The 13,614-nt window shown below is 38.8% G+C and overlaps 1 protein-coding gene across 3 annotated transcripts in view; it reads left to right on the forward strand.

Moving 5' to 3' along the window:
• The window catches only part of SYK (spleen associated tyrosine kinase), a 44,764-nt gene extending 32,445 nt beyond the window's left edge, over nucleotides 1-12,319 (forward strand). For all 3 annotated transcript variants that reach the window (XM_052700925.1, XM_052700923.1, XM_052700924.1), the window contains 7 exons: nucleotides 2,047-2,140; nucleotides 2,796-2,973; nucleotides 4,049-4,258; nucleotides 4,665-4,854; nucleotides 6,158-6,298; nucleotides 6,544-6,656; nucleotides 10,796-12,319. In XM_052700925.1, the coding sequence (XP_052556885.1) occupies nucleotides 2,047-2,140; nucleotides 2,796-2,973; nucleotides 4,049-4,258; nucleotides 4,665-4,854; nucleotides 6,158-6,298; nucleotides 6,544-6,656; nucleotides 10,796-10,868 (999 nt within the window). In that variant the 3' untranslated portion in view covers nucleotides 10,869-12,319. The remainder of the gene's footprint in view (nucleotides 1-2,046; nucleotides 2,141-2,795; nucleotides 2,974-4,048; nucleotides 4,259-4,664; nucleotides 4,855-6,157; nucleotides 6,299-6,543; nucleotides 6,657-10,795) is intronic.
• Nucleotides 12,320-13,614: the final 1,295 nt, after the last annotated feature.

Genomic DNA, 13,614 nt, shown 5'->3' on the forward strand with positions numbered 1-13,614 from the left:
GAAAGCTGGGGAGGGACTTCTTGTAAGGGCAGGTACTGACAGGACGAGGGGAAATGGTTTTAAACTTGAAGAGGGTATATTTAGTCTGGATATAAGAAGGAAATTCTTTACTGTGAGAGTGGTGAGATGCTGGAACATGTAGCCCAGTGGGGTTATGAGTTTCTCCGTCCCTGGAAGTATTCAAGGCCAGGCTAGATGGGGTTTTGAGCAATCTGGTTTAGAGGGAGTTGTCCCTGCTTATGGCAGGGGTTGGAACTTGGTGATCTTAAATCTCCCTTCCAAGCTAAACCATTCTAGTATTCTATGAGAGCATATGCCCTCTGTGTTTTTTAAGTTTGAGGGATTGCCCAGTGCCTTTTGAACTTCTGAAAGAGTTTCTGCCTTGCTGTTCTGCAATATTTAGATATATTTATCTAATTTAAGTGATTTTTTTTTCATTTTTTTTCTTTTTCTTTTGAACAAAGCATGTGACCTGTGCTTCAAATAGAGTTATATTGAGCCTTGGAAGTGCAGATTTTAAATTGCAGATTTGGCAAGGTTTTGCTACACTAGAAAAACAGGAGTAGGAGAAAGAATGAATCTTGTTTCTTAGCATTCTTCTCCTTGTTCTTGAAGCTGGGTAATCAGTTTTATCCCTGACCTATGTCAGAATTGTATCACTACTCTGCTGGCCTCCCGGACAGTAAATTGCCTTTTCAACACTGTTCCACAGGACCGAATAAGGCCAGTCAGAAATTTTACCATCTCTGATGCCACCACTACACCCATCCCAACAAATCAGAATCTTGCGGAGTTTGTCTCCTTCTTCTGGTTTGCTGTAAATTCCAAGTAGCAAAACCTCTTCTGCTTCATCCACTTGAGCAGATCATGTTTTATGATTTAATTTTCTCTACCTCCTAGATCAAAAAGCTTCTTCCAATTGATAAAATGACAATAATTAACTCCTAGACATTTCCCAAGCTCTGTTTCTCATTACCTGAAAACCACAACTACTTCAGGAAGGAATTGATGCCACAGAAAGCTTCAGTTATTAAAGATAAATAAATAAACATTTGGATATTTGAAAAATAGCCCTATCCAGGTTTTTGTAAGTACAATATATTTGTATTTCTTATGAGAACTGAGCAACTCTTATTGATGTCTGAACCTATGCTTTTGATGCCCTCCTTTGGGGAGCATGAAATCATTCATCACTGAAGTTTTTACATTGTGAAAGAAACTGAAGTACTGAACTGAAAAAGTAATTTCTGTAATTTTCTATTCTTAGAACTGCTCTCTTCCAGTTCACAATAAAATAGAGCAAATAAATTTCACTCTTCTGTACTTTATTGTGTAAGAGTCATCCTTTCAGCCAGCAACTCCAGAATGAGCAGACTTCTACTACAGTCATCTATGTGCTTCATAGTGAATCAGTTGTTCAAATATACTAGCGATCGGGTCATTTTCTCCTTCCTCAGACTAGAAAGACAAACAGACTACTCTATGATATTCAGTTATTCAAACTTACTAAATTTTCTTTTACCCTCTTTTCTTTCAATTGGATTTTCTTTGTAACATCCATGAGATAAACAGGGTTGTTGGGATTTTTTTTTCATTCGTTCTGGCAGTTCCTCTGTGGCCCAGATATGGTGAGAGATAACTTGGAGATAACTTGGAGGGAGGAGAAAGACAAAAGGGAAAAGAGAAATTAGATTTATAATGTTACATGGCGGATTTATAACTGCATATAAATTTAACATCTGCAGGATAAGATTTGTGCATGACCTATTCCAGTTACTTCTCGCAGATTTAATGTTTTGAAATATTTCCTGTAACTTCTTGAGATGCAGCAATGTTTGTGTTATTTGGCCTGCATGTTTACTCAAGCAATAACCTCAATAATTCAATAAGCTTTTTTTTTTTTTTTTTTTTTACCTCTGTCTTACTCTTTGATTCTCACCTGTGTTTCTCTTGCAATCATGCCATAATTTTCTGGGAAAAAAAAAAAAAAAAGTTTTTAACTTACTATATTTTGCTCAGTTTAAAAATTCTATTTGTGTGCTACAGCTCCAGACACCTATTGGTCCCCCATCTGATGACCAAACACCTTTTAATCCTTATGTACTGCAAAGGGCAAGAGGTCTAATAGAAGCAGAGAAAGGTAGGCAAAAGTTTATTACGCAAATACCACCTTTTTTCTTTATACAAGAGCTTTTACCACAACCCTTATTTCTTCTTTACTTGTATTTTATGCCATATTGTTTATTGGCATATCGCTGTCACAGCTCAAGCCCGATGACAGTATCTATAATAAAAGTGATTTAACAGGAATCCCTTTTTCCATGTAGAAGTTGGAGGTTTATTACCTCCTTGACTCTAAAAGCTGCATCCTTGCCCTTCATAAAGAGAACTGTGCCTCACTGAATTCACACTGCCAGTCTGATGCCTAGGCTTTAAGAAAGCTGCAAATACTGCAATTGGAGTGAAGAACTGTTTGAGAACTGAAGTGAACTGTTTGAATACTGAAGTGCTAAGGAGAAGAGCATGTCTTTAACCTTCCTTCTGTGAAGGAACATCCTTGTTTCACATTAAGCAATTGCTCAGAAGTGAGAAGATGTCACCATATAAAAGTCATTCTTTATGAGAATGTTCTAAAGTGTGTGTAGTTGGACTGTATGAGGTTTTTTTATAATGCTTTCTTAAGACAAATACAAAGATGCAGCAGTTAACACTGAGCATGGGTATGTTGAATATAGCACCTGTGCAAGCAACATAGTCTCACATAATCTCTTATTTGTTTATTCCTTGAACTGCAGGTGATCAGAGAGAGGCCTTACCCATGGACACTGAGGTTTATGAAAGTCCGTATGCTGACCCAGATGAAATTAAACCAAAAAATGTCACTCTTGATAGGAAATTGTTAACCCTAGAGGAAGGAGAACTTGGCTCTGGCAACTTTGGCACTGTAAAGAAAGGATTCTATAAGATGAAAAAGTAAGTGTTTCCTTCTATTTCCAGGAAGTGTGGCATAGTCACTGCCCAGCTGTTATTTTTGTCTTCAAAGTGGGGAAGTGCCTCCTATGATTCTATGACTCTGCTATCAGTTACAGTAGAGTAAGAAGCCCTGTGCCTTTCTCCAGAAATTGTGTGGGCATTCATGTGACTGGTCTGCACAGTCTGTCTGTGTGAGATAGTGTAGAGAGCCATGTACAGCTTACCTGTAGCGAATGGATTCTCACCTAAAATAGTATGATGAATACCTGTTTCATGAAGCTGTAATGTTGATTTTCAAACAGACAGAAGATGTTGTGGTCTTTCTTATCATGGAGTTACAGTAGGAACATACCCTGTTTATACTGGCAGAAGTCAAGTCACCTGACTATTCATGCATCTTCATAATAAACTGTTACCAGTATGTTGCTTAAATGGAAGCTTATGTATATGCTTTCACAAATTAAAGCTGGAGGCATTTCTTTAACCCAGATTTTCAGAATCAAGGAGGAATTTTCATTCTCCAGTATTTTCTGAGGGGATTTGAAGGGCTGTAGTTTTGTTTATCAGTAGTTGTTCGCATTTAAGCTCTGTCATCTCATCGGTACTGTAGGTTGCAGGAGGAGACTTAGTTTCTCAGCAGGTGGGAGCACTTGCCTTGGGGCTTTGCAAGTGCTAAATTGTCTGAGGTCCAAAACACATCAGTGCTGAGAAAGCCCTTATAATTTTTCCTCTGAGGGCTCTCAACATAACAGATACCTTTTTGAAAATCTTTCCACTTTCATTAGTGAAGACTAGTTAGAATGGGAAGGATAATTTTGTTCAGTGCCTTTGTTTTCAGGCTTGTTTAGACTTTTTAACGATTACTTCTAGTTTTCGTTCTCTCCATTTTATTTCTTTTGCTTCTGATCATTTGGTAGAGAGTTATTCCCATTGCAATCAGATTCCTTCCTGTCCAAGTATTCAGTTCTATCTTTTATCACTGTTTGAACTATGTGTGCAGGAACATAACTTGGAGATTGTATAAATTTACATGCAGATTTTTCAGCAACTAATCCCAGGGGATTCTCTTTTGCAGGGGGGCCAAGCCAGTGGCTGTAAAAATTCTTAAGAACGAGAGTAATGATCCAGCCATAAAGGATGAGTTACTGAGAGAAGCAAATGTAATGCAGCAACTGGACAACCCATATATAGTCCGAATGATAGGTATATGTGAAGCAGAGGCCTGGATGTTAGTAATGGAAATGGCTGAACTTGGGCCACTGAACAAGTTTTTGCAAAAAAATAGGTGTGTAAGCTTTGATTCCATTTCATAGTATTTATCCAAAGGGGTAGAAAAAAACAAGAGGAAGGTCTTTTTATCTTATGTAATAATTAGCTATTATAGATAATCTTCACTGGGACATAATTATATTGAAAATGTCTCCTAAATGTCAAATATTTTTGTAAGATAGTGCATTTTGAATAAAAGAATTTCTGGATGTTCTTTATGGATATGATCACAGTTTATTGATATGATCAAGACATTCTTATGTTGCCTGTTCTAATTAAATCTTTGCTAAACGTAAATGGATCTTGTTACTAATATATTTTATATATGTATGTAATGTGTGCAAACAAGTTTGTATTTGAACTCCTTGAAAAATAATGAAAATGAACTACAGACCTCTTAAAGACTCAATTATGATTTTCAGGCACATCACTGAAAAGAATATAACAGAACTTGTACATCAGGTTTCCATGGGGATGAAATATCTGGAGGAGAATAACTTTGTACATAGGGATCTGGCTGCAAGGAATGTGCTATTAGTCACCCAGCATTATGCCAAAATCAGTGACTTTGGACTATCTAAGGCTCTTAGTGCTGATGAAAATTATTACAAGGTAAGATTTGCACAAATTGTCAAAGCTGTTTACTAATATAGCCTAAGATTTTTTTTTATTTAAGAGCAGTTGTGTTTAAAAGTTGAAAGGAAGAAATACACTAAATATTTTATAGTCTGCTAATAGTAATCATGAATTTTCAAAGTGTGTGATCAAAGTTAAGAGATGAATAGGGAGGGAAAAGCTAGTCCCTTATTTAGTTATTTCTTTGGTAAATTTACCATTAGAAGATTGAAATTTACTGTGGAAATGAGATATTTCCTTCCATAGAGGTTGAAACTATCTTTGTTGCAAATACTAATTTAGCACTTGGTTTGTATCATGTCAAAGGAAAATACAGGTTGTCAATCTGTCTAACCAAATAACAGAATGAGATTTGGGGAGTTTGTCGAAGGGGTACAGGTGGGAAATAATCGTTTGACATAGGTAAGTTTTGTTCAGCTTTATTTTAAATTACCACAATCTTTGGGCAGCAAAAGATACTAAAATAAGTGCCACATTTAGTGAGGTAAATGGGAGCTAAAGCCTCTGATAGTGTATGCATCTCCTTTTCCTATATATTGCTCTTGCAGTTAAAATTATTCTATCCTACTGCCTTTTCTTTCATCAGTTGTTTAAAACCAATAAGCCAGACCATGAAACACTGCAGAGGAGGAGCAAGCACATACTTCCCTCTGATGACCTTCCTATGGGAACAGTAACTGCTGCCAGAAAAGGCAGCAGCATCTTAAATCACTTACACCTTGCCTAGATTGTCAGGGGGTTGAGATCTGGTGTCAAAGGCTCATTCCGTTCACAACTGCAAAAAATGCTGCAGGGTTATCTCAATAGATATAGCACTGTGCCAATATGGTCTGATGTTTGCACTCTTGTAGCACGTTTAGCATGAAGTCATCAAATTGCAGTTTGTCACAAAGCAGTTACTGTGCTCTGAAATAAAGCACTGACGTAATCTGAAATAAAAGCTCAAGACTCCTTCTGGCTAAGTTGGTATCTCTTTTGTAAGAGTTGAAAAATCTTTATTTGACAGAGCTTAACAAACACGTCGTTAGGTCCTTTAACTAAGCTTTGCTTTACCACAGCATTAATTCCAATGCTTTATTTGAGTTTGGGAGATTACGAACAATTTTGTAATGGTATTGAAGAAGCTGCTGCCAATTTCTCTAAGGCAGACTATATCAGAAATGCTAGGATGAACACATGAAAATCCAAGTAAAATTGGCTTCTGTGAATATGAGTGTTGTTTACCACTTGCTACTGTCTCAAGTCTGCTTCTCTTATTTTCTGTTATTCCGTATTTTAGGCACAAAGTCACGGAAAATGGCCAGTCAAGTGGTATGCTCCAGAATGCATGAATTTCTACAAGTTTTCTAGCAAAAGTGATGTCTGGAGCTTTGGAGTTTTAATGTGGGAAGCATTCTCTTATGGGCAAAAGCCCTATAAAGTGAGTATTTCTTTCTGTCAGTTCTTTTAATATAAAAATGTAGAGCAAATTCAAAACATCACCTATTTTTTCCTGCGTGGAAGGGTTGCTACAGGTCAAATAAGGCTTTAGAACCCAGCTGTTCTAACAGACAAGTCAAAGGACAGCCCCCAGTTCAACTCCAAACTTCTCTTTGTTTTATACTATACTAACATGTACTGTAATCATATGCAACTCAGAAGACTGCTTTGATCATCCTATTCCAGGGAATGAAAGGTGGCGAAGTTGCACAGATGATTGAAAGAGGAGAACGAATGGAACGTCCTGAAGCCTGTCCAGTGGAAGTCTATGACTTAATGAAATTATGTTGGACGTACAAGTGAGTGTGATCTCTTTCTTTTAATAATGGTAAATTTTAATCTACATGGTTGGTAGCTAGAAAGCATGAAATAAGAATATTTCAAAGCATATTGCATCAACTAGATTTCAGCTTACAAGCAATCTGAAAAGGTAGGAGTCAGTTGTGCTTTCAAAAGAGAACAATGTGAAGTGGTGAGTATAGTACAGGAATCTGATTCTGCACAGATGATCTATTTTTTGCTTGAGCAAAAATATACAAAAAATTGTGTATCATCAAAAACAATTTATTCCATCAAAAACAATTTACTCCACCAAAAAGTCAGTCTGACATATTTAGAAAAGTAAGTTTGAAATTAAGGAAACATTTTTCTTTCATTTCATTTTGATTTCCAGGACAGAAGTTTCAAAGTTCTGTTGTCAACTTACTCATTCTATGTCTCAATTTTTCTTTTTTCTTTCAGTTTTTTTCTTTCCAGTTTTTCAGTTTTTCTTTTGATTTTCTCCCTGAGTCTCAACAGTAGTTCCCAGCTCATCCACACCGGTCGTCTTCCCCCACGGCTTGCCTTATGGCACTCAGGGACAGCCTGTTCTTGCGCCTTTACGATTTCCATCTTGAGGAGCATCCAGGCTTACCCTGGAGAAGCGACTCCCAAGAGACCCGCGCTACAAGCACCTTCTTGGAATTTCAAGAAAGTAGTTTTGCTGGTCACTCTTTTGACATCCCCAAGAATGGAGAATTCTACAATTCCATGGTCGCTCTGCCCAAGACGGTCCCCAACCTTCACTTCTCCCACCAGTCCTTCTCTGTTAGCGAAGACCAGGTCTAGTAGAGCACCACCCCTGGTAGGCTCTCCTGCCAATTGCATAAGGAAGCTATCTTCCACACAGTCTAGAAACCTCCTGGACTGCTTCCTCTGTGCTGTGTTATATTTCCAACATATATCAGGGAAGTTGAAGTCTCCCATGAGAATAAGTGCTGGTGACTGTGTGACTTCTACGAGCTGCGCATAGAATGCTTTGTGCAATTCTTCATCCTGATTAGGCGGTCTGTAACAGACTCCCACCAAGATATCACCCCTACAGCCATCCCCCTGATCCTTACCCCAGACACTCAACTATATCATTCTCAACTCCAAGCTCTTCAACCTCAAAACAGTGTTTAATATAAAGGGCCACACCACCACCCTTCTTTCCTCGTCTATCCCTTCTGAAGAGCTTGTAGCCACCTATCACAGCACTCCAGTCATGTGAGTGGTCCCACCATGTTTCAGTAATAGCAACAAGATCATAATTAGCCTGACTCACATTGCATCCAATTCTTCCTGCTTGTTGCTCATGCTGCATGCATTGGTGTGGATGCACTTCACCCCCAGCTCAAGCATCATTCATCTAGGCTCATCTCTGGTGAGGCCTATTTTGTCCCCTTCCCCCTTTGTAGCTAATTTAAAGCTCTTTCAATAAGCCCTGCTAGCTCCTGTGCTAGTATTCATTGCACCCTTTGAGATAGGTGGGTTCCACAGACAGACAGGCAGGGGCTGAGTAAACTACCCCATGATCAAAGAACCCAAAGTTCCTGGCTTGACACCAGCCTCCGACCCAATTATTCATTGCTCGTGCTTTCCAGTCCTGCTCAGTGTCCCTTACTGGCCCTGAAGGTGTAGAGCAGAAGATCACTTGAGCTCCAGATCCTTCAACTAAACGCCCTAAACTCCTCAAATCTTTTTTCATCATGCGTAGGCTTGTCTGAGCAATTTCATCTCTGCCCACCTGAACTACAAGTAATGGAAAATAATCAGATGACCTAACCAGCTGAGGGAGTTTCCTGGTTATGTCCCTGACCTGAGCCCCAGGAAGGCAGCATGCTTCCTGATGGCCCTGACAGGTCAGGTCTGCATATGGTGCCCTCTATTCCTCTGAGAAGGGAGTCACACACCACGACCACCCTTCTTTCTTTACTGTCAGAGGCAGTCTCAAGGCGTGGGGGTGACCACCTCGCCCTAGGCTCTCTCCTAGGCAGATCCTCCATCCCTCTTCATTCACCTCCCCTTCAACTTCCAGTAACTGGAACCTGTTGCTTAAAGGGAGCTGTGGAAGTGGGCTAGGCAGGCGGGTGTCTCCTGTGACACCGAGCTGGGACTCTCTTCCAACCTTCCTGATCAGCCAGGTCTGTCCAATTGTGACAGGACCACCACCTTTCTGGGAGTATTTTCCCAGAATCCTTCCCTCTGGTAAGCCAGCAAGTTAGTCCACCAGTCAATCTCCCGCTCACACTCCCTGATGGCCCTAAGTCTTTGCGCCTCATCTTTAAGTTCCACCACTAGGCTAAGTAGTCCACCTGCTCACACCTCACTCAGGTGGAGTCCCTGGGCAGAAGTAGACTCAGGCACTCCCTGCAGCCAGAGACCTGAACAGTGACATTTCTCAGCAAGCTCTCTGTCTGGGTCACCATGGTCTTCTTAGAATAAGTCCGCTGTCTGATGGAGACCATGTTTCAGCCTGTGGTCTCAGAGACTGACAAGGAAAGCCAGACTCTTGAGCAAGAAGGGACCAAAGCTTACAATTCTCACCACTAGACCCACCTCCCACACGCACAAATGTAGCACTCTATGGGACGTGTGTGCTATGCTCACTTACTGAACCTTCCCTTTCACAGTGAGCAGAAACAATGGTTATTCACCTGGTATGTTCTGTGGGTGGAAGCAAGCTCCCCAAAGCTATTTAAAGCTTATTATCAGGTGTGAAGGTTGAGGGCGGGTGTTTAAACTAATGCCGCTAATGTGCCAGCTCCACCCCGGTGACTCTGGAGCCTGCCCACAAGCTGCCAGCTCCCAGCACAAGTGCAGTGTTGATGCTAGCCTCAAGAATGCATTTAAAAAGCCTTAAAAAGAGCTTTTTGGTTGGACTTTTTACTCCACATCCCTTGCCAGTACAGACTTACCTGCTCAGAAGCTAGTCTCCGCAGCAAATATCTTTATCAGTGACTTAGATTATGAGATTGAGTGTACTCTCAGCAATTTTGCAGTTGACACCAAGCTGAGTGGTGTGGTTGTTGCAGTGGACTGGAGGGATACCATCCAGAGGGACCTGGACAGGGACCTGGCTTGAAAAGAGAGCACATGTGAACCTAATGAGGATTAACAAGCCAAATGCAGGGTGCTGCATCTAGGTCAGGAGAAATCCCAAACTGAAGTAAAGACTGAGAGTAGAACTCCTTTGTTGAAGTTGTCTTTAGCTGTTAGAAAGGTTTCCATAAAGCAAAGAAAGTCCACTGTAATGTGGCTTACTCTTCCAATTCACTATCAGATTTCAGAATCTGATATTCATTATCACAATTCAGAATATGTGAATAATATGTTCACTAAAGATATTTAGGTTCCATTTCAGGAGTTATGTTATTTCCTTTCTAGAAAACTTGCTTTTTTCTTAATTTTATTACATCTAGTATTCTAGAAAGAACATGGAACCATTAAATTTCTGCCCTTTTTCTGTACTACAGTAAAGTAGTAGCAGTTGCAGAGTGAAACAGAATCACTTTCATTAAGTTTAGTAAAGGTACTATAAAAGGTATTGCTTTTTATTTGTACTTGAATATCCCAAATATTTGAAAGGAAAAAAAAAAAAACTAAAAAAAAAAAAAAGTTCAGCTTACGCAGTGCAGCTATCTCAATATGTAACATATTATTGTCAGAACTTCTTGTCAGCTCAGTCATATTCTTCCAAATCAAAAGAGGTGAGATACAGAGGAAATCAAGACAGTACAGCTATGTAGTGTTTATAGAGGCTATTCTTAATGGCACAAAGCTTATCTGTATGATTGTAGAACTCATTATAAGGAAGCTAATGCATTATAAGTATTCTTTCCTCTAGATTGTTACTGAAGTAAATGAAGTAGCAAATTAATTGAGGCTGATTTACCATTCCCTATAATACTTTCCACAATCACAAAATAACTTTGATGACAATAAACCTACTGACTGAATGCTATGCAGTAATATTAACCTCCTGGTATTCATTTTGTAGCAGTGTTTTGGTAGCCCTTAAGTACTGTAACAGCCTCTAGGAGTTGTCACTGCTGTGAAGTGCCTGCTATTGCACTGCCCACATAACCTCTTCAGCTTTCTCAGTCCTTTGTGGTGATACTTTGTCATGTTTCCACAGTGTTGATGACCGACCAGGATTCGTTTCCGTGGAGTTGCGATTAAGGAACTACTATTACGACATTGCCCATTAGCCATGTGAGCAGCAGCTTGCCTTTCTTCAGCAAAGAGAAGCAGTTCAGATTCTGAAACTAAGTGACCTATTTTTGTACTGTCACCCTCGCCATATACAGTTGAGAGCTAAGCTCTGTTTGTGAGGTTGCCTTTTTTTTTTTTTTTTGGCTTTTTTTGCAGAATGTCAAGCTCCAAAGTAGAGCAGCACAACCTAAGTGCAGATGCATAGACTTCCATTACTTTCCATTTTATTTACAGCTTTATTGTCTTTACAGTCAAGTAAAACCTATTTAAAGTCTTTCAACCCTCTTCCTCTTACATATTTGAGTGCAGATGGGGATTTAATTTTTTGTTAATATTCTTAGCTCTCAAATTGTGTTGTTCCAGCCTTCTCCCTATTTGAGAAAGAATAGCATAAACATTTTTCACTGTAAAAAAAATTTACTGTGATAGTGTCAGTTCCTTTGACATTGTGTTTGATTCTATCCCCATTACTTTATAACCAAATTGTATTCTTCTTGTTAGTAACATTTGCAGTCAGGAGCTGGGAGATGTGAATTTCTAAAATGTAGAAAAATAAAAGGAATCATCAACTCCATTAGGTGTTACCATCTCCTCTCTTGTGGAATCCCCAAATGGGAATTACTTTATTAATGGTAAAACCAGGGAATTCAATGGCTTGGTCTCACCTTGGGACAAAAGACCAAAGCAATTAGTCTTCTAACCTGAAGTCCATCACTGCAGTTCCTGAAAAGACAATTATGCATTGAAAATTGAAGGAGCAGCAACTTTCCTTCATGTTGTTTCAGCCTTCTCTAGATACATCTTTTACACCGTCTTTGGATACACCAAAGCTTCTTGTGTTGTATTTTAAGCAGAACCATATCTTTTTCCAAACCTTTCTTCAAAAGCATATGTGGTTATTCACCACAGCTTATAACTTCTGAAGCTCAATTTCACTCCCAGCTCAAGTATTTTGAAATAGGCTCATGGATATTCACTTTACTTTTGTCCTCTCCTAAATTCTAGCATTATTAATCATTGTGAACATCTCAGAAAAAGGTGTTTGTCTTACCATAGTTTTTGTGATGCTCCAAGCAGAGTTTCCAATACTGTGTAGGTATAGCAGTGATAATATAAATTATGTAATCAACTTCTGTCCCCAATTTTTACTTGTATGTATTTTTGTTCAATCTCATTTTAAATATTCTAGAAATCAAAATTTCTTCTCTGTGTTCCCTACAAGCAGCCATTTGACAGGCACCTGTGTATATTTCAGGAGTCTACTAGATACAGGGATTTTAAAGAAATATGAAAAGATTTAGAGTTAGATATACCTATTGCATACAGATGTTTGGAACATATGTTTTCAATTGTTATGTGAACAGGACATTCTTAGCAATGCGGTGATATTTTTGGGCAGTTACACTGAGAAGTGAAATAATATGAATAAAATACAGCTATAAAAATGTTGGATTTACTGTGAAGCAATGTATTTCTTGATACAAATTGTATGGTTTATTTTAAAATAAAAGCTTAGTGATTTTGGTAGTTTAACATTTGGGAATCCAGTGCAAGATACTTCAGAAAGTACATTCTACTGAAAGATACTGAGTGTAAAGGTCATGTTTTAAATGTGATTCAAACATGACTTACATTGATGATGGTTTCATTTTTTGATTTATTTTTAACAAACATTTTTCTACAAGAACTGCTCGTGTAGCTGTTGCTTGTGATTATATATAGCTATTTTTTTAGCATTATCTCTGTTGCAGAGAAACTGTCAAGCTCTACATGTGCAATTGGAACATTCATGGGGATAACAGTTGCAAAACAGTTGCAGAAATCAAAACCAGTTGTACAGTGACTGACAGCGCTATTTCCTTGCAATATATATGTGTGTTTAAGTTCTACCACATTCAAGAAAGCTAGAGAAAACCGGAGGAATAGTTCTTCATTTTTCTTTGCAGCAAATGTCTTTTTCTAGGGTTACTTAATTGTTCTTAGCTTCACTATTCTGTAATTACATTAAGAATATGAAATATTGTGAAATAACTTTTAAAACTGAGATTAAATGTGTTGTTTTAGAAAATACATTGTTTTAACAAGAATGATTCAAATTTCTGAATTTGCTGCTGATGTGCAAAGCCTGTATACTTGCTGAATTGCAGTGATTGTTGTGCAACACTGAAGACTTCCTTATTGGCACAGGGTGGTACCTGGCAGAACAGATAAACCAACTAATTCCCCAAAATCTTTAAAAATACGCATTGTTATTTTTGCACCTAACCCTTTCCAAAACACTGCTTTTCAGTGATGTTGTGCTGGATCTGGGAAATTAGAGGTGTTGAGAGTCAGTGCACTACATCAGCTATCCAGGGATTTCTGCACTATGTCGGGTATCAGCTATGCAGGATTTAATGGCGCATTACACACACACACATGAAGACTCTCTTAGAAGTGGAGGCATCTGTTTTGGAGTTCTGAAATATGTATTGGCTCAAAAAAGTGAGCTTCTAAGGGCGTCTGCACAGGCAGCTGTACATGGCCCTGCCAGGAGATGGCAATACATGAATGCTTTTAGGCTGATGCATTTGCATGACTATTGCTGGCAGTCCATCCTGTCCTGGTTCTTGCTATGTCAGTGCAGCACAGAATCAAAGAATCATAGAATCACAAGGTTGGAAATGACCTATAAGATCATCTAGTTAAACTGTCTCCTCATCACCATTGCCACCACAAGCACTAAACCACATCACGCAGCAC

Source organism: Tympanuchus pallidicinctus, unplaced genomic scaffold (assembly GCF_026119805.1).
Source record: "Tympanuchus pallidicinctus isolate F22 unplaced genomic scaffold, pur_lepc_1.0 scaffold4, whole genome shotgun sequence".
NCBI classification, from domain to species: Eukaryota; Metazoa; Chordata; class Aves; order Galliformes; family Phasianidae; genus Tympanuchus; species Tympanuchus pallidicinctus.